The 22,257-nt window shown below is 35.6% G+C and overlaps 1 protein-coding gene across 4 annotated transcripts in view; it reads right to left on the reverse strand.

Annotated features, from left to right (window-relative positions):
- LOC127833770 (recombining binding protein suppressor of hairless-like) overlaps positions 1–22,257 on the reverse strand; it is a 67,440-nt gene that overhangs the window by 28,772 nt on the left and 16,411 nt on the right. For 3 of the 4 annotated variants that reach the window (XM_052359198.1, XM_052359220.1, XM_052359209.1), the window contains 2 exons: positions 18,802–19,177; positions 8,026–8,218 (listed from right to left, as the gene is read on the reverse strand). In XM_052359198.1, the coding sequence (XP_052215158.1) occupies positions 8,026–8,218; positions 18,802–19,177 (569 nt within the window). Of the gene's footprint in view, positions 1–8,025; positions 8,219–8,742; positions 8,860–12,615; positions 12,739–18,801; positions 19,178–22,257 lie in introns of those variants that run through there. The other variant, XM_052359229.1, reaches the window with a different exon arrangement.

Genomic DNA, 22,257 nt, shown 5'->3' on the forward strand with positions numbered 1-22,257 from the left:
GAAATTATGAGCATTTTTCGAAACCTAAACGCAGATTTCGAAACCTAAACGCGGACCCTAGGTTCAAGGTCAAGGTCACAGGGGTCAAACTTTTTGTGTGTATGGAAAGGCCTTGTCCATATACATATGCATACCAAATATGAAGGTTATATCTAAAGAGACATAAAAGTTATGAGCATTTTTTTAAACCTAAACGCAGATTTCGAAACCTAAACGCAGACTGTAAGTTAAAGGTCAAGGTCACAGGGGTCAAAATTTGTGTGCGTATGGAAAAGTCTTGTCCATATACACATGCATCCCAAATATGAAGGATATATCTCAAGGGACATAGAAGTTATGAGCATTTTTCGAAACCTAAATGCAGATTTTGAAACCTAAACGTAGACCCTTAGTTCAAATTCAAGGTCACTGGGGTCAAACTTTTTGTGCGTATGGAAAGGCCTTGTCCATATACAACCTAAACGCAGATTTCGAAACCTAAGCGCCAATCCTAAGTTCAAAGTCAAGGTCACAGGGGTTAAACATTTTGTGCGGATGGAAAGGCCTTGTCCATTATACACATGCATACCAAATATGAAGGTTATATCTCAAGGGACATGGAAGTTATGAGCATTTTTCGAAACCTACACACAGATTTCGAAACCTAAACGCGGACCCTAAATTTAACTTCAAGGTCACAGGTGTCAACATTTGTGTGCTATGGAAAGGCCTTGTCCATATACACATGCATACCAATTATGAAGGTTACATCTCAAGGGACATAGAAGTTAAGAGCATTTTTTGAAACATGAATGCAAAGTGTGAGGGAAAGATGGACAGACAGACGGACGGACAGTCCGATCACTATATGCCCTCTTTCGGGGGCATAAAAACAACAAAGGGTAACAACTCTTATATAAGAAAGTGTACAGTTATGGTTCTTGTGCATGACACTTTTCCTCATTAATATCAATAAACCCATGAAGTTTGATATTGAAATAGTATATGGTATCCGAGATATACTATAGCCAGGAAAATTTTGTGACATAAAAACAGAATGCAGATGGACGGTCTGACGTAAGGATGGACAACACCAACACTATATCCCACTGCATTTGCCTATAAATATCCGTTGTGTTCTGCCTATAAATATCCGTTGTGTTCTGAGAAAACTGGGCATAATGCATGTGAGTAAAGTGTTGTCCCAGATTAGCCTGTGCAGTCCACACAGGCTAATCGGGGACGACACTTTCCCATTTTTATGACATTTTTCATTTAAATGAAGTCTTTTGTTAGCAAAAATCCAATTTAGGCGGAAAGTGTTGTCCCTTTTTAGCCTGTGCGGACTGCACCGGCTAATCTGGAACGACACTTTATGCACCTGCATTATGCCCAGTTTTCTCAGAACGCTACTCATTTAAACAGGTTATATTTAAACAGTACTAAGCAATTAAAATACCAAATATTCCCAGTTTTAAGATTTCATGACACTCATAGTTTCCATATTTCAGGGCAGGATGGCTGTAGAAATAATTTCAAGATCAGCAAAAGTTTTGTGTCCAGGCAAGGGATCCAACCTGCAATCCTTGCACTTGTAGTCCTAAGCCCTACAGAATGATCTAGCCAGCCCACTACAATATTTACCATACTGCCTAGCATGATGTGGTAATAGCAAATAATTATTATAAAAACTTTCAAGTCAAATCATAAGAGATCAATCATCAATTTCAATCCCTGAAAATTATTGTAGATCTGATCAAAGAATGTTAATAACAACACTTGTTTGCCTTAATTTGAAGAGCTCCTATTATTTTATTACTCAAAGTTCTCAAATGTTCATGCTGAAATGCTTCATAAATTACAAACTATAGTGGTAATATGCTAATCAGATATTCAACAAAGCATGTTGTTCCATCGGAGTAGAAAATTGGGTTCGAAAAGCTATAAAATTGTTTGATGTTTGACATTATAACCACAGGTGAAATGGTGTAATATTTCAGCAGCATTCAGGAATCAATCAGCTGAAACATTGTTGCTGGATCACTCACATTGTAAAAGGTCATTCAAGTAGCCTTCATATGAGCTCCATCATGCAAAAATGGGTCTTAAACCATATGCTGCAAGCGTATCTACACACCTGCCAGCAGATCTGCACAGTCTGGTAGGGGGCTTTAAAGTCATATAAGGTTTGGTGCAAATTTCACTTACCTTGTTAACCTTTGAGTATGCTAATGTTTTCTGTCACTTAATTGTGATAAAATAAATGTGAAAAGCAGGTAATTGTAAAGCTTCAAAAAAATACATTAACTTTCTCTAAGCAACATGTTTTGTTTTGTTTTTGTAAAATTAACAATAACATAGAAGCATATTTCTTCATTTAGAACAGTCTTGGACGTAACCCACTCGACCATCGACCGAGTCGATTAATTTTTGCGTTGGTCGAGTGAAAATTCCAAGCCAGTAGCCCAATCTGTCAAGTGCGTTTTTCGTGTCCGAACTTAGTAACAAGTCTTAAACAGTTTCATATAGATGCTTATTCAAAACAGCATGGGTTATCTCCCTTGAGCACTCATTTGATAAGATGCTTATTGAACAGTGTTAAAAGTCCATCTTGCAAGACGCTATAACTATTATTATTTTTATTATTATTACTGGGTGGAGAACTCCTGGCGAAGAATTCATTTTTATGTCTTTTCTGTGTTATTTTGGGGGCTTAATGCCCAAACATCAACCCCAAAATGAGAATGAAGATAGCAACAAAAATATGCACAGTCAACAAAACCAAATTCCAACCTGCATGGTAAAAAAATCGGTCTTGGCTTTGTTTGGATGTCTCCCAAGTATTGAGGAATTTAATTCTGAGCCTGCATTTCATACATAATGTTAAACAAGAATATCAGTGAAACTGATAGATGCTCCCGATGATGGGCTTTGTCAATCTATATGTTAATTGTGTGGAAGCTAATTATTATTCAAGGGGCAATAACTCCTTGAAAACGCACTTGAGTTGAACAATATGACATATTTAGGTATGCCCACCATGAAGGATGCTGCATGGTTTCATAAACATCGGATTATAAGTTCCTGTGATCTATCACAGAAACATCCAATTCTTTAGATTGCCATATTACTTTATATCTAAGGGCAATAACCACCTAAACAAGAATATCAGTGAAACTGATGGATACTCCCTGATGATGCGCTTTGTCAATCTATGTGTTAATAACCACCTAAAAAACTATTATTAGCCTTGGTGACCTTGACCTTGACCCCCAATGACCTCAAACCTCATCAAAAGGTAGAGGTCCATGCAAAGTACCTACATGCCAAATATGAAAGCGATTGGTAAAGTATTAAAGGCGCTATGAGAAACGGTAGCAAAAGTGTGATGGAAGGAAGGAAGTAAGTAAGTAAGTAAGGAAGGACAAACTGGCAACTATATGCTCTGCCGAAATTTATTTCGGGGAGCATAAAAATCTTATATTAGCATCTGTGAGAGATCAGTAAACTATTAAAGGCGCTATGAGAAATTGTAACAAAAGTGTGACGGAAGGAAGTAAGGAAGTAAAGAACTTCAAACTGGCAACTATATGCTACCCGCAAATTTTCGGGGAGCATAAAAGCATGCAATTTAATATTATGCACTAATTTACAAGTATAGTTTTTAATAGATAAAATGTACCTGTCAAGAAACAAATCCTGACAATAAATTCAAATGTGAATCATACTGCATTTAAGATGCTGGTACAATCTGCCACAAACCAGATATGGTTAAGACAACTGATAGCAACGGAACTTCTGCTTCAAATGTCATTTTACATTAAGAAGACTCAGAAGTTGTGGAAAGTCCCTTTATGTTCTACTTCTAATGCACAGGTATTATTGATAGTGTGACATTGCATTTACTTTATTCAGATATTTGTGTGGAAATTTTTTATCAATTTTAACTAGCTCGCATTTAAGTTATTATTCTGAAACATTTCTAACTATGTTTGTATTGAAGAAACAAAGAACAATAAAGATGTAAAAAATAGACACTTGATTCTGTTTGTATTCACAGTTTATGTCTAACAAAAAAATGAACACAATGTCTCCAGACACCTCCATTCCATCATGGTCATTGTCTGAGTCATTGACATCCAGGTCTGACATGTTGATGCTCTTAATGCTGCATTCTCGGCAGCCACGGTAGTCCCGTTTGTCCGAAACGTATCGCGCTGTGTGACTGTTGCAATTTTTTACATTAAATCCAAGGTTTGCTAGGTTGTGCTAAGTTTCCTCACAGTTTATCATTTAGGTATCCGTGACGTGCCTTCGAAGCGAAAACGCGGCCCTTCGACAGTGCGCATTGTTTTCATCCACGGTCTGCCACGAATGTATAAATATTGCCTCAAGGTACGATGCGTTCTATTAAGTTCCTGCACATTGTTTGCGTTTGTCATGCAGGTCTGATACGTTGTACACGTTTGCCATTCATTTGTCACGTTCTGTCAAGGTACTGTGCGGATTAAACATTGGCATCCGAGAGGTTTCGGGCACGATTGTGCTCCCAGTGTAAAAGAAAACTCTCAAGCAACAGTATTTATTATAACAAAATAATTCCAGTGACATGGATGTGAACGTCGAGAATGATTTTGTGTTTGCCTGCTTATTTGCAGCATTAATAAAATCTTTGCGTTGTAAAGGGCTGAAAGAAGCAAAAAAGTTCGGGAAAAGAGGAAGGAGGCCAAGGTCCCTGTGGGTTCGTCCATGGCCATCGGAAGCTAGAAGGCAGCAGCATGGGCACTTTGATGCATTTCGTACCAGGGACTTCCATAATGAAGATATCAACACCTTTCAGAATTTATCTGAGGATGCCCCCAGAACTATTCGACAAGATCATTGAAAGGATATCTCAAGTCATCTCAATACAAGATACGAAGTTTCGCTCTGCCCCTACACCTGGATTGAAACTGACACAGACTCTGAGGCATTTAGCTACATAGACAATTACTCATCATACCTATGCGTTTCGGTGCAGTAGGGCAGCAATTTGTCATATGGCTCCTTAAGTATACAGCGCTATTGTCCAGGCCTACAAAGACAAAGTGTTCACCGTTCCTGTGACACCCGATGAGTGGAGATCTCCCAGGAATTTGAAGACAAGTGGAATTTGCCACATGCAGTTGGGGCTCTAGACGGGAAGCATGTTGCTATCAGCAAGCCACCAACACAGGTTTCCTTTACCACAACTATAAGGGATTTAACAGTATCCCTCTCCATGCATTAGTTGATGCCGAGTATCGTTTCATATGGATTGAAGTCGGTGGAGTTGGACATATGTCTGATGCCCAAATCTATAATGACTCCGAACTTTGTGAACTTCTTGAACAGACCGCGCGAATTGTGTCAGACCGTATAACAACTCAACTGGCCGTAACGCATATGCCTGCAAAATGCAACACACAGTAACGGGTCAGAATAAACACGTAGCAAAACGGCTGTCAATTATCCTAGCTTGCCGTGGTAATCTTGACAAAACGTAACAAAGCGTAACAAAACTTGATAGGAACTTAACATGTCGGGGAATGAATAGGATTCCCGTCATAGTATGGACCTTTTCGGGTTCTGTTACGGCCTGCTACCTACAGTCAAGTTTTGTTGCGTTTAAAAAGTTCTATCACGTTTCTCATTTTCGCCTTGGCAAAATTTTTCACAGTTTAAAATTTTGGCAAGGCAACCACAGCAAACCCATTGTGTCACGTTTTGCTATCTCGTTCCCCTACGTTGCCTCACATTCATCCCGTTTCCTCCAGGGTGGCCCGAAACGTGATTGCCGTGGTCGCCGGAAACATAGTGTAAACACAGCATCACCCATTTATGCCTAGTGGACACTCCCATCCTTCTAAATTGGATCAAGTTATTTCCAAAATTAGGGATGTCTAGTATATTTATTTCTATATTTAGAATATTTCTTACAGAAATTCCTTTAAGCAAACAGCTCAGACCCTGGTGAGACGCCGCATCATGCGGCGTCTCATCTGGTTCTACGCTGTTTGCCAAGGCTTTTTTTCTAGATGCAAGGCATAAATAGGTTTAAGGGGGCATGAAAAAATAATGTTATAACATGATAGTTCGGGCTAGTAAAATTTTAAAGCTGGTAGCCCGACCGGGCTAGCGCCTAAAAAAATCATGTATGCCAAGACTATAAAAATTAAGTTGATTTTATTTCATAGTCATGTAGTTTTTTTGGCACAAAAGTGTCCTAGAATAATTTAAAGCACAAGTATGGGATCGAAATGTGTACTGAAACTTAACATGAAATTGTGATGATGCATTTATATAAATGTGAAGTACTGCTAGCTCAAAAACCTATTGTGAATGAGTCTGTACATGTACACAATTATAAATAAGCCATTTATTGGCCGCATATCTATAGTGAAACACAGGTCCTGTTTTACATCTCCATAAATGTATGATAAAAGCATATGTGTGCTAAAAACTAACAGGTTCCCAAAACCTTTCATTTTCATACACCGTTTCTATTTTATCTCATACCTGACAGAATAGTGAATATAGGTTAACTGGCACATCCATGTTCACATTTACATAAGCAGGTATTAACCCTTTCAGTGCGGGAACCGAGTTTTGAAGGCCTTTGCAAACAGTTTGGATCCAGATGAGACGCCACAGAACGTGGCGTCTCATCTGGATCCAAACTGTTTGCTAATATGATAGTATTCTTTGAAAAATATCGAAGAAAATGCTTATTATAGAAATTCAGCAGACGACATTTTAGCAGACGACAAATTTCCCAGCAGGCAAAGGGTTAAAAAAAAGATTCATTTCCATTCATCTATTCATGCACTCCTTTGCAATTGCAAGAAGATGCATTTAGAAACATTTTCAAAGGTCTGTTTATGTAAGCCATCAGTTGGTTGATATTGGATTAAATAACAACACAGCCATGCATTCAATTTTGGGACACTGAACAAAAAATAAGGAAAGGTAATAGCAAGGTTTACTTGTAAAAATGTAAGTTTAAACTAGGTATGCAGAAAAGCTGCTGCCAGGTTCATATTAAATCAGACAGATGCAGATTTATATAGATTGCAATCTTGAAATATGTGCTAACTTTAATAAAACACTTATTTTCATCCAAAATGAAAACATGAAATTCCCCTTAATGAAAACCATGATGACAAAAATACATGATGATATAATATGCTTTCCCCAAGTGTGTATTTGCACACAAAAAACAGTCAACTGCATTATGTTGCATAAAAAAAGTAATTAAATTGTACAAGTGTTTTGTGAACAAAAATGTCATCTTCACAACTGACTTTTTAATTATTTACTTCCTTATTTATGGTTTACTGCCCTGTTCCCTTATCCATGATTAATTTAACAGTTTCCTTACCAATGAATTACTGCATCGTTTTTTACCAATGGTTTACTGCACTGTTTCCTTACCAATGGATTCCTGCACTGTTTCCTTACATATGGTTTACTTTGCTGTTTCTTTAAAATGTTTTACTGCACCGTTTTCATATCAATGGTTTACTGCACTTTGTCCTTATCCATGGTTTACTTCACTGTTTCCTTATCAATTGTTTAATGCATTATTTTTTTACCAATGGTTTACTGCACTGTTTCCTTACAAATGGTTTACTGCACCGTTTTCTTAACAATGGTTTATTTCACTGTTTTCATATCAATGGTTTACTGCATTGTTTCCTTGTCAATGGCTTACCTAATTGTTTCCTTATCCATGGCTTACTGCACTGTTTCCTTACCAATAGTTTACTGAACTGTTTCTTTATCCATGGTTTACTGCAGCATTTGCTTACTAATGGTTTACTGCGCTCTTTCCTTATCAATTGTTTATTGCACTGTTTCCTTTGCATCTGCTTACATATATCTACTCAAAGGGTTTGCACATCAACAAACAATAGTACAATAACATAATGCACCTTTTTTGTTGGGGGGTTCAAATAAAGAAAGGCTTAAAATAGGTCTTGAAGGTACTTACAGGGCCCCTGCTGCAAAAACATTTTAACTACTTACTGATATTCATATCTGGTTCCTTCTGACTGTGAGCGCAACCCTGGAGGTGAAGGGGTGGGGAGAGGACTAGGAGGGGTGGTGATGGATGACGCCAGAGTCCCCATTTCATGAGGGTTTGTCATGGTGACCAATTCATTGTTCATTTTGTGTGGTGGGGTCAATGGACCTGGGATAAGTGACTGTCCAGCTGTGTCTGAAAATAAAGAATAACATGCATGTCTATCAATAGTCATGATGTTGATGTCTCATGCAAAAATCTTAGAAAATGTGTAAGATGTTAAGATTGAACAGCACCCCTTTTGTTGAGTTCATCTAGCATTAATTGAGCAGTCCACTTTAAGATTTATGAATACATTTTCATAAACTGCCAATCAAACAAATAACACATTTTGGTACCATATAAAGCAATATTTAAAATTGCCCTTATATATATTAGACAATTGTTACTTTATTTGTAATAATGGGATAAGTGTGTTACCAGTTAACTGCCTTTACAAATGAAGAATTGTTAACAGATTATGCCTCACCATCCATAGTTAGTATAATTAACTAATTTAAATTAAATTGCAATACTGCAGAGGTTTGAACAACCCACAATTTCAAATGGGCTAATATTGGTTATACCAGCATGTTTACTAAAAATTCTACCAATCAATTGTTAATGAATAAAATAAAATAATCACAGAAAAATAATGATATTTCTACTGTAATCTGTACCATTCATATCATCAAAGATGTAATTAAATTCCTCTGAACAATCATCAAACATTAGGTCCCCATACTCCATGGTTGTTGGCATGTCATAAAAATCACTCATCCCACAATCAATGATGTAAGTTGTGTCACACGTTCGGTTAGCGTGTGCTCTTTCTTATGAGTGACCGATTTGTTACTTTCACGTTGTTTCCCCAAGTGCGCAGGATAATGAAAGACTGTAAGTCAGAGCAACATTAACTGTAGAACTTTATTGACACAAACACACAGCAAGATGGCAATAGAGCAGAGGTCTTGAACAAATGCTATAAATTGTTAACAATACAAATTTTACAACTGAAAGTATTCAATATCTAAAACATCAAACTTTAGGGAATAACTCGCTTTTAGCAAGAGGTAACTGAAGAATTTTAATATATAAAATAATCACCAAATATTTAGACTTGCATGAAGAATGAACAATTGTAATACATACAAAATACTGAACTTATATCACTTATACAAGTAAAGTAGAAATAAAATAAATGTCTTACCTGTAAGTCAGAGCAACATTAACTGTAGAACTTTATTGACACAAACACACAGCAAGATGGCAATAGAGCAGAGGTATTGAATCCATTCTGCGTTTGGCTTATATAGGAGTTGGTTGCCATCTGCTGTTGTTATGGTCACATTTGGTTTAGATTTGCTCTGACCCACAATTAGGTAATGACAACAAAGTATGTTGTAACATCAAAAGGGAGCTTTGATTAAGATGCCAATAACAGGCTGATTTAAGATCTCAACATGAATAATTTGTTTGTGACTTAATTTATGTTATGTTATAATCTTTTACATGCATTGTTGACAATATTGGAATATTGAAAAAGTGTTACAGCAAGACTGTAGAAGGATGTAATGTTGATGCAATAATCTTTAACAAGCATTGTTGCTTATATTGGAAATATTGGAAAGGTATTTGATGATTCTCTTAACAATAAGTGATGTAAATATGTTGTATAATATTGCATTAACAACTAAGATTGTGTTACCCCTAAATATCATATTGCCAGAGATTGACAAGAAAACAAATATCAAGTGTAGCTGTACAAGATCATGAAACCCTACAACAATAAACAAATATACAAATGACATATACTATTAAACAAATATTCAAATGATCAAATAACTATATATATATAAATGCAAAACACTGTGAAATCTTCCCCTGCGCTGTAAAACCAATGCTCCTGCATTGTAAACAAATCAAAGAAACTGTGAAGTATCCAGTTAAATGAACAATTTAAAATGATGACTATATGATGAGGTTAGGCAATATTTACAACAACATGAGAACAACATGAAAAAGAACATTCTAGATTGTAAAAAGGTTATAAGTTAAGTAATTAACAAAGTGTTCTTACTCAAAATCTTGCACAATTGCAGCTCCATTTAAATGATTGTTACCAACAATGGAATGAACAGGAAAAGTCCCGTATAGACAACATTAAGCCTAATTTAGAGTTATTGTCTCTAGAATGGGTTGTAGAACCGTGCACTTAGTTCTTAGCACTTTATTCATGATGATCAGTCATTACTTTAAAATTAACCCACTGTAAAGACAAACTCAGGTTGAGGTTTAATATTGAACCAAGAAAGGTATGCCATCTTAACAAAAAATGCAAGCTTCATCATTTTAAATGGAGGCAATGTATTGTTTAAATGGGACAATTAAATTTTAATTAGATTACTGTCATGTTACAAGATAACTCTATATTAAGAATCTTAAAGGATCAACATAAACCTAGGTTATAACCCAAACTTACTAACAAACTAATGACATAATGAGAAAAACTAAACACATACAAAAGGTGTGAAATGACAAAACACTACATATATCAACTATTCAGTTTCTTCTTTTCTGTCTTGGTAGGGCCCTACATGGAAATGCGAGAAATCTAACCTCTGATAATTTAAAAACAACCCCTTTATGATGATAAAACTACTAATTATTGACATCTCTTTCGTAAACACACGCCCAATCTTGAGAAAAAAAAAAAGGTTCCCTATGTTATGTTTATTTTTGTATGTCTGGTATTTGGAAGTGTAGACATTCTTATAATGTCTAATGTCTGTCTAAAAGAGAAAAATACAACCTCAGAAAATGACTGGCAGATCCAGTGTGAAAGTCCTATCAGTTGTTCCACACAAACATGGTTTGTCACCTATGCATGTTGGAGTACATCTACCGTGAAGTTTAGGTAGAGTCACTGACAAAAGATAGCGACCTGACCGTTTTATATGCTGTAGAATTCTTGGAAGTTACAAGATCATAGATCATTTTTTTGTAACATAATATTCCGTAATTCTACAGTTAAATGGTCCTTACTATGATCATAATCATAGTACATGTAGACTGCAAATCCTAATACCAGACTACCATTATCAGAATGAAGTAAATTAAATGATCTTTTAAACTATGGTTAATAAATGTTAGGAACACCTACCATTAAACTGACAATATATTTGAAAAAACAATTACTAAAATACAGGTAAACATAATATGTACACAAAAAATGTTTCTTTGTCCTTTTTTATATAACATTTTTCCTGTTGTTTTTTTTTTTATTGTTGTTTGAATTTAGGCTATATACAGTTTCAATTCATAATTTACTTTTTCTATCATAAATTTTTCTATTTTTGTGGAATTTTTCATATTTTTAATAAATAAAATTTAACCCATTTTATCGGTTATTTATGCGATTGATTCTTTTGACAAATTTCCCAAAGTAAACCCTTCAGTCGGTTAGATTTCTTAGTCAATTCGATGTAAAAACTGGGCCTACCTTGGTATCTTGCCATTCCCTAGAATGTGGAGGGAGATGTTTGGTCCGGGCTGTGGAGGTTGTCTGTGGTCGATTGTGGTTGTCTGAGCTGTGGTCTGGGTTGACTGCTGTGCTCGCCTCTGTGGAAGGCAGTGACTGGTCCCGCTGTAGACGGCTGTCTTTGATCCGAGTTGTGGTCGGCTGAGGCTGTCCCAGCTGTGGTCTGGTCCTCTGTTGCCCTTGTCAAAGATCTGAGTAGATATGGTCCTGGCACTGATGGGGTCCTCTTCATGGGATCGTTAGCTTCTCCACCACTGTCACACGTCCGGTTAGCGTGTGCTCTTTCTTATGAGTGACCGATTTGTTACTTTCACGTTGTTTCCCCAAGTGCGCAGGATAATGAAAGACTGTAAGTCAGAGCAACATTAACTGTAGAACTTTATTGACACAAACACACAGCAAGATGGCAATAGAGCAGAGGTATTGAATCCATTCTGCGTTTGGCTTATATAGGAGTTGGTTGCCATCTGCTGTTGTTATGGTCACATTTGGTTTAGATTTGCTCTGACCCACAATTAGGTAATGACAACAAAGTATGTTGTAACATCAAAAGGGAGCTTTGATTAAGATGCCAATAACAGGCTGATTTAAGATCTCAACATGAATAATTTGTTTGTGACTTAATTTATGTTATGTTATAATCTTTTACATGCATTGTTGACAATATTGGAATATTGAAAAAGTGTTACAGCAAGACTGTAGAAGGATGTAATGTTGATGCAATAATCTTTAACAAGCATTGTTGCTTATATTGGAAATATTGGAAAGGTATTTGATGATTCTCTTAACAATAAGTGATGTAAATATGTTGTATAATATTGCATTAACAACTAAGATTGTGTTACCCCTAAATATCATATTGCCAGAGATTGACAAGAAAACAAATATCAAGTGTAGCTGTACAAGATCATGAAACCCTACAACAATAAACAAATATACAAATGACATATACTATTAAACAAATATTCAAATGATCAAATAACTATATATATATAAATGCAAAACACTGTGAAAGTTGTCAAACACCAACTATTGATCATAGATCAAAATTGCTTAAACAGTACATCCAAACACAGAAACATAGAATATGCAGTCAATCTTCAAAATTATCCAATGAAGACTGCATACAACTAGTAATCCACGTTGACTGAAGCCCCTTTGACCCTAGTTTAGATAAGTCCTGAATCTGCCTTATCTTCCCCAGCTGGCCCTCCCAAACCCAGCATATCTAACTCCCTAACACTCTTATCTGTGCCAGTGTTTTGCACATGAAGCCCTTGTAGTAAAAAAAGGATCTGATCTGAAATATTCTTAATTTGTTGATGTTCTTCATTTTAACCCTTTGCATGCTGGGAAATTTGTCGTCTGCTAAAATGTCGTCTGCTGAATTTCTAAAATTAGTATTTTCTTCGATTTTTTTCAAAGAATATTATCAGAATAGCAAACAGTTTGGATCCTGATGAGACGCCACGTTCTGTGGCGTCTCATCTGGATCCAAACTGTTTGCAAAGGCCTTCAAAATTTGGTTCCCGCACTGAAAGGGTTAAAGCTGCATGAAGTAAAGTGGCAAATATTTTATTGCATCTTGACCAAGCTTTATGAGACTATGAAGTGTACAAATGAAATTGTAAATAGAACAAAGCGAATCTGCAGTTGTGTAAGGATTTTAAAATTAGGCTTTTGTCTCAAATTTGTCTCCAAAAAAAAGCAATGCTGATTTTGTACAGCATTTCCTATAACTTGTTTTGAGCAAATCTTGCCAGTGTTGTTTTTTTTCACCATTTTTGTTTCCTTTAAATTGGAAAAAAAACGCTTAATTTTGACTTAAATTTGGGAACAAGTGTTGTTGCTGTTGTTTTGCTCACAAATGCTTCAAAACTGAGATTAAGTGTTTTTAACTCTTTCAGTGCGGGAACCGAATTTTGAAGGCCTTTGAAAACAGTTTGGATCCTGATGAGACGCCACGTTCTGTGGTGTCTCATCTGGATCCAAACTGTTTGCTATTCTGATAGTATTCTTTGAAAAAAATCGAAGAAAATGCTAATTTTAGAAATTCAGCAGACGACATTTTAGCAGAAGACAAATTTCCAAGCATGCAAAGGGTTAATATTATAATAACTAAGGATCAAGTTATAGAGCTGGATGGAAGATAAACTAATTGTTAAGATCTAAAAAAAAAAAGATTTCTTTTAAACCTTTATTTGGGGCATTTTTAGGTCTGATTTGGGACAAAATATATACTTTGTTTGAACAAAAAAAACACTGCAAGGTCAGCACTGAAGGAGCAATAAATATACCAACTCTCACTAGTCAAAGTGCAACAATATTACAAAGAGGCAGGTATGAAATATGGCCATGATGCATTCTCACTAAAACAAAGACCAATATCTGTTATCATGATATCAGACTTGTGGCTGAAGGACTTCAGAAGTTCTCTATTCAGTGACAGCAAGACACAATTTAGAGGGCCCACACAATGCCATCTCTGAGTGAATGTTTTACTGATTAGCCTATCACAAGTTTTCAATAGGGTGACATATGGTGAATAGGCACGATTTTCCCAGGATTTTATTGTGAAGCTGTTAAAAAGTTACTTAATTTAAAGCATGGGGTAAAGGACTGCAGCAGTTCAATAAATCTGATAATAAATTCAATGAAAAAAAAAACTCTTATGTATTATTTGCAATATGTTTAATGCATTGAATCAAATACCAAAATAATTTTGTATACAAATAATAGCTTTTTTCATTAATTGATATTCAAATACCTAGCCAATTTTATATAAAACATCAATAACTATTACTTGGCCTCATTGACAGAATATGCTCTCTAGATAAATAAAGCAGAATTAGTTTTTCAATATGAAAATAACAACTTAAAGTTGAAAAGATATAACCGATACATCATGTGCAAATAACATAAATTGAATGGTGTTTTGCTAATACAAAATATACTGGTGTTAAATTAGTTTTGAAGACATAAATAGGATACCATAAAACTGGACCACATAACATTAATTCAAATCATAAGATCTGATGCATGCTAAAATGAATGCGTTTTTTATGGATGAACATAAAGAACATGACATTGCCTTTAGTTTTGAATGGAGCTCTTATAATAAAAAGACAAAAATAGATTAGCAATAAACATTTTAAACCTTAAAAATGTAGAGCAAAGTAACTGTGTCAGAAGAAATCATGGGATGTTTAACCCTTTCACACTTAGAAGCAAAATCAAAATGGCTATGTGCAAACAGCATAAACCAGAACAGCCTGCAAGTAACTCGCAGTCTGTTCAGGTTTTATGCTTTTTGCTGCTCATCAGTATCTAAATAATGGAATTGAAGCCTTAAAATCTTGAATCTTGTAAGGAAGGTGTTAAATATAACTTTCTAAGAGACTACAAATGTGTCAAAATAGGTATCTAAGTGGTGAAAGGTTAAAGCACTAGATAATTTGGTACTACAGACTATACAAAAGAAGCCAGCAGAATGTACGATATATCTTTTTTGAGCAATTTTAAGCATAAAATTATGTGCTTATTTCCTTCATATATTCAATTTTTCCTAATCAATTTTTTAAGTTTACTTCTTTTTTTGCCATTCATACTGGTAAAACAAACTTACTAATTTTCTGGAGTAAATAAACCTTAACTGCTGTCAAAATTTGTAATATCTGATAATATTCTTTAAGTGTGCATGCCCAATTTTGCCAAATATTTATGAATTTATATAAAATGTGTTAAAAAAAACTTATTATGCATATATTTCAATAAAAATTTAAACTAGAAATGGCACAGCAGAGGCTGACGGAAATGATCAGAACCAATTTGAAGTAAATCGGTGTAGAAATGAAGAAGTTAATGTAAAATAACATAAAACAAGAGATGCGTTTGTCAGAAACACAATGCCCCCTTCTGCGCCGCTTTCATTTATTATTTATAACATTTGGCAGGTTCATTAATTACCTCCCTTTAAAGCTTATTACTTCACTTGGATTTATGTTTTTTTACCTTTGACCTTGAAGGTGACCTTGACATTTCACCACTCAAAATGAGCAGCTCCATGAGATACACATGCAAGCCAAATATCAAGTTGCTATCTTCAGTTTTGCAAAAGTTATGGCCAATGTTAAAGTACATAAAATAAAAAAGAGATGCGTTTGTCAGAAACACAATGCCCCCTATTGTGCCGCTTTGAAGCCATAAATTTGACCTTTGACCTTGAATGATGACCTTGACCTTGACCTTTAGACACTCAAAATGTGCAGCTCCATGAGATACACATGCATGCCAAATAACAAGTTGCTATGTTCAATATTAAAAAAGTTATGACCAAACTTTAACAAAGGTTAAAGTTTTAGGAACAAAAAATACAATGATATTTGACCTTTGACCTTGAAGGATGACCTTGACCCTTACCGTAAAAGGTTTTGTATAAGGCGCACATTTTTACCCCCAAATTTAATTTTAAAAACTTGATGCGCGTTATGCACAACTACAGCCATGCCAAGACATTTTTTCCCTGTCAGTTACCCAGTTACGGTAACTCGCATCATTCTGTTCCCCGTTGTTTTTACTGTAACTATGTTAATAATTGTGTTATATTTACGATCTGAATAAAAATGGACAAGCGTTACAAAGTTAACATTAATATTTTCTATCTTTTTCAGGTACATACAGAGCATTGAAATAAAATAAATTTGAAGACAAGGGACAAAATTGTCACAAAACCAGGTTTTCATTGTGAAAAAAAATCTGATAAAGGGAGACAACTCAAACTGAACTTTTTAAATGAACAAACAAAATTAACACCCTTTGTAAGTTTGTTTTAAAATAAATCTATTTTTAGTCGTGGCGACCTTGACATTGGAGATATTGACGTGATTCTTTTGTGCAACACACCGTCCCATGATGGTGAACAAATGTGCCAAATGATTTTAAAATATCATAATGAATGACATAGTTATAGCCCAGACAAGCTCATTTATGGCTATTTTTTACCTTTGAACTTAAAGTGTGACCTTGACCTTGGAGATATCGACGTAATTATTTCGCGCGACACACCGTCCAATGCTGGTGAACAAATGTGCCAAATGATTTTAAAATCTGACAATGAACGACATAGTTATGGCTCGGACAAGCTCATTTATGGCCATTTTTGACCTTTGAACTCAAAGTGTGACCTTGACCTTGGAGATATAGACGTAATTATTTCGCACGACACACCGTCCAATGATGGTGAACAAATGTGCCAAATGATTTTAAAATCTGACAATGAACGACATATTTATGGCCCGGACAAGCTTGTTCCGCCAGCCCGCCAGCCAGCCCGCCAGCCAGCCAGCCAGCCAGCCCGCCCGCATTCGCCAATCTAATAACCAGTTTTTTCCTTCGGAAAACCTGGTTAAAAATAAAAAACAAGGAAGCCATTTTTATTTAAACTTTATTGTTTTTTCCCACAATATTATACCCTACTGTACTAGGGTTACACAATTTGTTTGGGGGCACTTGTCGATTTACAATAGTATGTTGGCAATGTCTTTCCCGATATATTTATTATTATTTTTCTTGCTTTTCAAATGTGTTAATAAAATTGATGTTGTGTTTGTTTACACATTTTCATACGTCTTGTCAAGATTGGGGTTGTGATTATCGAGCAATTTGCGTCACCTGTCAAGTTTTGTGTAGCTGGGCTATTATCAAAACATGCGAACCTGCAAATGACTTCACACCTCCATTGTTGTTTAACGCTGGTTATGTCAGTAATGGTGTTGAGAAGTTTGAGTCGTTAAAGTCTCATGTCAATTATAGACGCTCAAAAAGAACGCGTGAGATGGGAAATGTAAATAAAATGCGCGGTTGTGAATTAGTCATGTGTGAATAACCCCGTGCCAATACCAATAACAAATTTCAGTGTCTTAGTTATACCAAGCACACTAATTGGTCCGCAATGAGTACTCCTCCACAATAAAATCGTGGACAGTTACTTCGGAGACTTATGATGAAAACCTCGATGGTATCCTCGTGGAAATTGTGCATTTCATGCATAGTTCATTTAAATCGAAACATTTACGCGTAATATTATAATAATAAAAAAACACACAAACAAGTTGCATCTTTATCGTTATCGTCTTTATGATTGAAAAATAAAATAACACGTGAGATCGGCAATATAAATAAAACGATTTTCAGTGAGCCTACGGTACGGAAATTTTGCCTAAATTTTTTTTTTGCTTAAAAAACTTTTTTCCCGAGAAGATGCGCGTTATACATAAATGCGCGTTATACACAGCGTTATACGGTATTTTTCACCACTCAAAATGTGCAGCTCCATCAGAGATACACATGCATGCCAAATATAAAGTTGCTTTCTTCAATATTGAAAAAATTATAACAGTTTAACCAAGGTTGAAGTTTTGGGACACACACATACAATGACACAATGACAGACAGACAGACAGGCCAAAAAAAAATACCCCTAATCTTTCGATCCGGGGGCATAAAAAATGAGTGAAAATCTCTGACCCGGCCCCACCCCAACCCCCATTACTTTTGACCCAGTGGTCAGATCGAAATTCCAAATAGTGCAGGGTGGCACATATGCTCTTAGCCACCATGTGTGTAAGTTTCAAGGTTCTAGTGCTTATAGTGTAGGAGGAGATAGTGGCCAGGACGGACGGACAGACAGACGGACGGCAGAGATAGCCACAATATTGAAAAGCGTGGGGTTTTAAAATTTAAGAAGAACACATGTCGAAAAATGCGAAATAAGCCAGATATTACATTCTGAAATTGAAAATGTCTGTACAGTCGAATTTGAAGCATGCATGTACGATGATGTGAATCTAAATTGAGTTTTAGTGCAGATTAATGTTCATACGACACAAAGACACAATTTTGTTTTACGGATCATTTTAATTTCCTGCAACAATATCTATTCATACTCCACTCCAAGAAGACGCATGCTTCGGTTATTGTAGGAAAATATGTCTGAAATATCGTTGTCACAATCGGCTCGGGACGCTAATTTGTCTTTGCTGCATTTTATGAAATTCTTCTTCAATGTATAATTTTCTTGCCTATTTTGTGTTATTGTAACATATTTTTATCAATATATTACAATTTAACACATATAAAAATCGTGCATACACACTTTAAAACTCAGAAAATAAAATCTAAATCTGACAGCATGACTTACCCTGCTCCTGGTTCAATGTCATGTGAAGTCCGTTGTGAAGACCATACATGTTGCCAAGGTTACGTTCATCCCCTGGGTGACACTCTTGTTTGACCAGACCATTCATCAGCTTCCTACTGGAGAGGTCAACAGGGTCATCAAACCCAGACCGGGTCATGTGATTCTGCATTCGGTGTGAGCTGGAAGCAACAATGTGTTCAGATGCAGTCTCATACTGGCCCCGCTGTGCTGACGATATGAAGAATGCAGGTGCATTCTGGGATGCTGCGCTGACAGCGAAGGGCTGTGACTGACCGGCGTTCTCGGTGCACAGGGTGTACACAAGCTGTTGGCTGTGATTCAGACTGGCGCCAACTGTGTACCCATAGCCACTGGCCTGGAAATAGACAAAAGCCAAAATGTACAAAGAATGAAAGGCAACAGGCTTTTTTTTAGAATTATCTTCTAAGAGTCGTTTATCCCTTAACCACTTATTTAAGCATTTTGACAGGCTTGTATTCAGTTAGAAAATCACATGAAATTAAAGACATGACATAATGTTTAAAAAGGCTCCATTTTCAACCCTAACAAACTGATAAGCAACAAACAGTATAAAATCGAAAGTTAAAATTGGAGACAGTTCTGGTTTTATGCTGGTTGCATATATCCATTTTCACTTTGTTTCTGAGCAGGCAATGGTCAAAAAGACCCATTCCAAAATAGAAATAGTGAAAAAAAATTCACAATTTGAATACAGTCAAAACTGACCTAACCGTTACTAGAGAATAACGGTCAACAACAGGCAACGATCAGTTTGGTTCACCCCCCCCAACGAAAATCACTCTATATTACACTTGAGAATTACAGTCAATTGTCCATCACTGCCAGTATATTCCATTCCGAAATTAATGTTTGGACTGAAAACAACAGTCACGCGAAAAGTAAAAACACAGGACATCATTTGTCAAGCATCTGATTGCGGTAATTGCCTTTGATATTGTAAGGAAAGTTTCCTTACTTGACATTTGTATCACTCCCCGAAACAGGTGACATTGTGAACATGTAAACGTTATAAACATTCATAACACATCGACAGAAAATACCTGGATAGCCTACAGGGGAAGCCAGCTGAATCCACCAGAAATCACCATTGTTTATCCTTTATTTAGCAAATATTGCTATTTGTTAGTCTGTCACTGTCTTTTGTCAAACACTAAAATCCGCGTTCGTTTGATTGTCAATTTCATGTCGCGTAGGTTATACTGCACACTTAGACTTTAAATAGTTGCAGAAGTTAATTTTGTGAATGTAATTACATGTATATTCATCCCCTTTATGATCCATAACTTTAAAAGTTTACTTTTTATTCAGTAAAAGATATTGTTAGTCAGCGTCTTTGAAATTGACCGCCATGTAAAGTTCAGGCGCGAACTATGTTTCGTCTGTAAGACAGGTCTCGGCGTCTGATCAGTATTAACATTATTGTTTTTATAATTAAACAATTATCCTTTGAGAGTATTTGGATGTTTCGCAGAGATACAGCCTAGTCATTTGTTGCATTATATAAATGTTAATATTTATATGAACAGATGTTATTTCTCATGGGGCGGAGTTTCTACTGTCTCACCTATTCATACGCCTTACCATTTGTTAAGTTCAGTTTCACCTATCTTTGTTCAGCTGATTATTTGTAAATACTGCTTTTCGTTAAAGCTGTTCATTTGACCAAAGAGCCGTATATGATGTATTGAGTTTAGATTGTTATATTATTTAAGGAATGGACCTAAGCACACTTTGTTGTTAAAAGCCGAGGATTTCATTGGTTCATTTTGTCACGTGGTAACTAAGTCGGAATCTATACATACGGACTCAGAATTCAGTCTCAGCATCTTCTGTCTGGAGTTCACACCTCCTTTAGACAACCAACAACTACGGTATATTCATTACATACACTTATTATAAAATAAACAGGATGGGAAATAGAATGTTCAGACAAATGAGAGCTCCTCCGTTTACTATTTAATATTAACGCTTCAGTACAGTAAATGTAATTATTATGTAATAATTACAGTTAAGAAGATCCCGGTGCATAAGCTCGGTCCTTCCTTGTCCATTGTGTCCACTTATATTCAGGGACGCCCGCTTGGCATATTGTATTATCTATATGCAAATTATATATATATATATATATATATATATATATATATATATATATATATATATATATATATATATATATATATATATATATATATATATAGATATAACAAACACAGTATTAAATTGTTGAAACTTTTATTTGGCTTCGTTGTTGATGAACCCGAGGGATTGAAACTCCGGATCGGGGTCAACTATAATCAAAGGGATGGCTATTACTGATGCGTACCAACGGTATAGTACCTACGCGAGGTATCCTGACAGAGTACGTAAGGCGGTATACACGTTACAATATGATCAAAGCGGCCCGCTGCGAGTAAACAAATAATAGGCTGTTGAGAAGGTTCGTTTTCTTGGGATAATTATGGGGGGTTTCTTCAAAATTATATGTCAGAGTTTGTCTCACCATTATTATTGAATATGCATTTTGATTGCATGAAACAGGTGAAATCAACAATAACAATGTGTATAAGTAGCAATAATCGACTGCAGGCTGCATTAGCGCGTGACAAAGTCAATAGATCTTTATCGCTGATAAAGTGTTAAAAACAACATTAAACCGGCTAGTGTTTTTTATAAGAAGACGATAAAAGGATTAGTGTTTATCTATAAAGGCAAAACATACACTGCATTGCAACATTTATAACAAACTTTAGACATTTATAAAAGAGGATTTGTGCATGTTTGTATGAAGTTGTTTGAATGAAAATGCTGTTTGGGTGATGTTTGCTTACAAATATATTTTACAACATTTTGGCGTCTCTTACTTTGGATGAGAACGGTACAGTTACACTCTATTTTCGGTTTATGACAGCGAATCTGCTTTTTAAAGTTGTTTGGATGTGGCGTCAATTGTACATGACAAGCTTTATTTACTAAATGAACAAGATGAATAAGTAAACAATTGTACTATTGTTGATAAAGTCATTGATTAAGTTTTACAATATGAAATTCAATCAATTTATAAGATATTATAATGTATTATTCAATGTACATTAAGTATATTATTATGCTGAGTTATCAGCAATGAGCCTTTTTCTTACACTGTTTGCAAACGATTGGGTGGAGTAACGACTTAGCAATACTACTAGTCCAAATTTTTGACGCTCTTAAATTTTAAGCTACTTTTTATATGGGTAATATTTGGAGCGTACAAAGGGGGAAAGACCAAATTAATGGTGGGAATTTTTCGTTCTTTGTCTATATATTGTTGCGCAAGGATTTTGTGCGCAACATTCAAGCCCCGATGTAAGACACTTAATATCAACGGATTGCAATAATATTTACATACCTGTGTAGATAATTCATTTCTCGATAATG

The sequence above is a fragment of the Dreissena polymorpha genome, chromosome 1 (assembly GCF_020536995.1).
Source record: "Dreissena polymorpha isolate Duluth1 chromosome 1, UMN_Dpol_1.0, whole genome shotgun sequence".
Classification (NCBI taxonomy): domain Eukaryota; kingdom Metazoa; phylum Mollusca; class Bivalvia; order Myida; family Dreissenidae; genus Dreissena; species Dreissena polymorpha.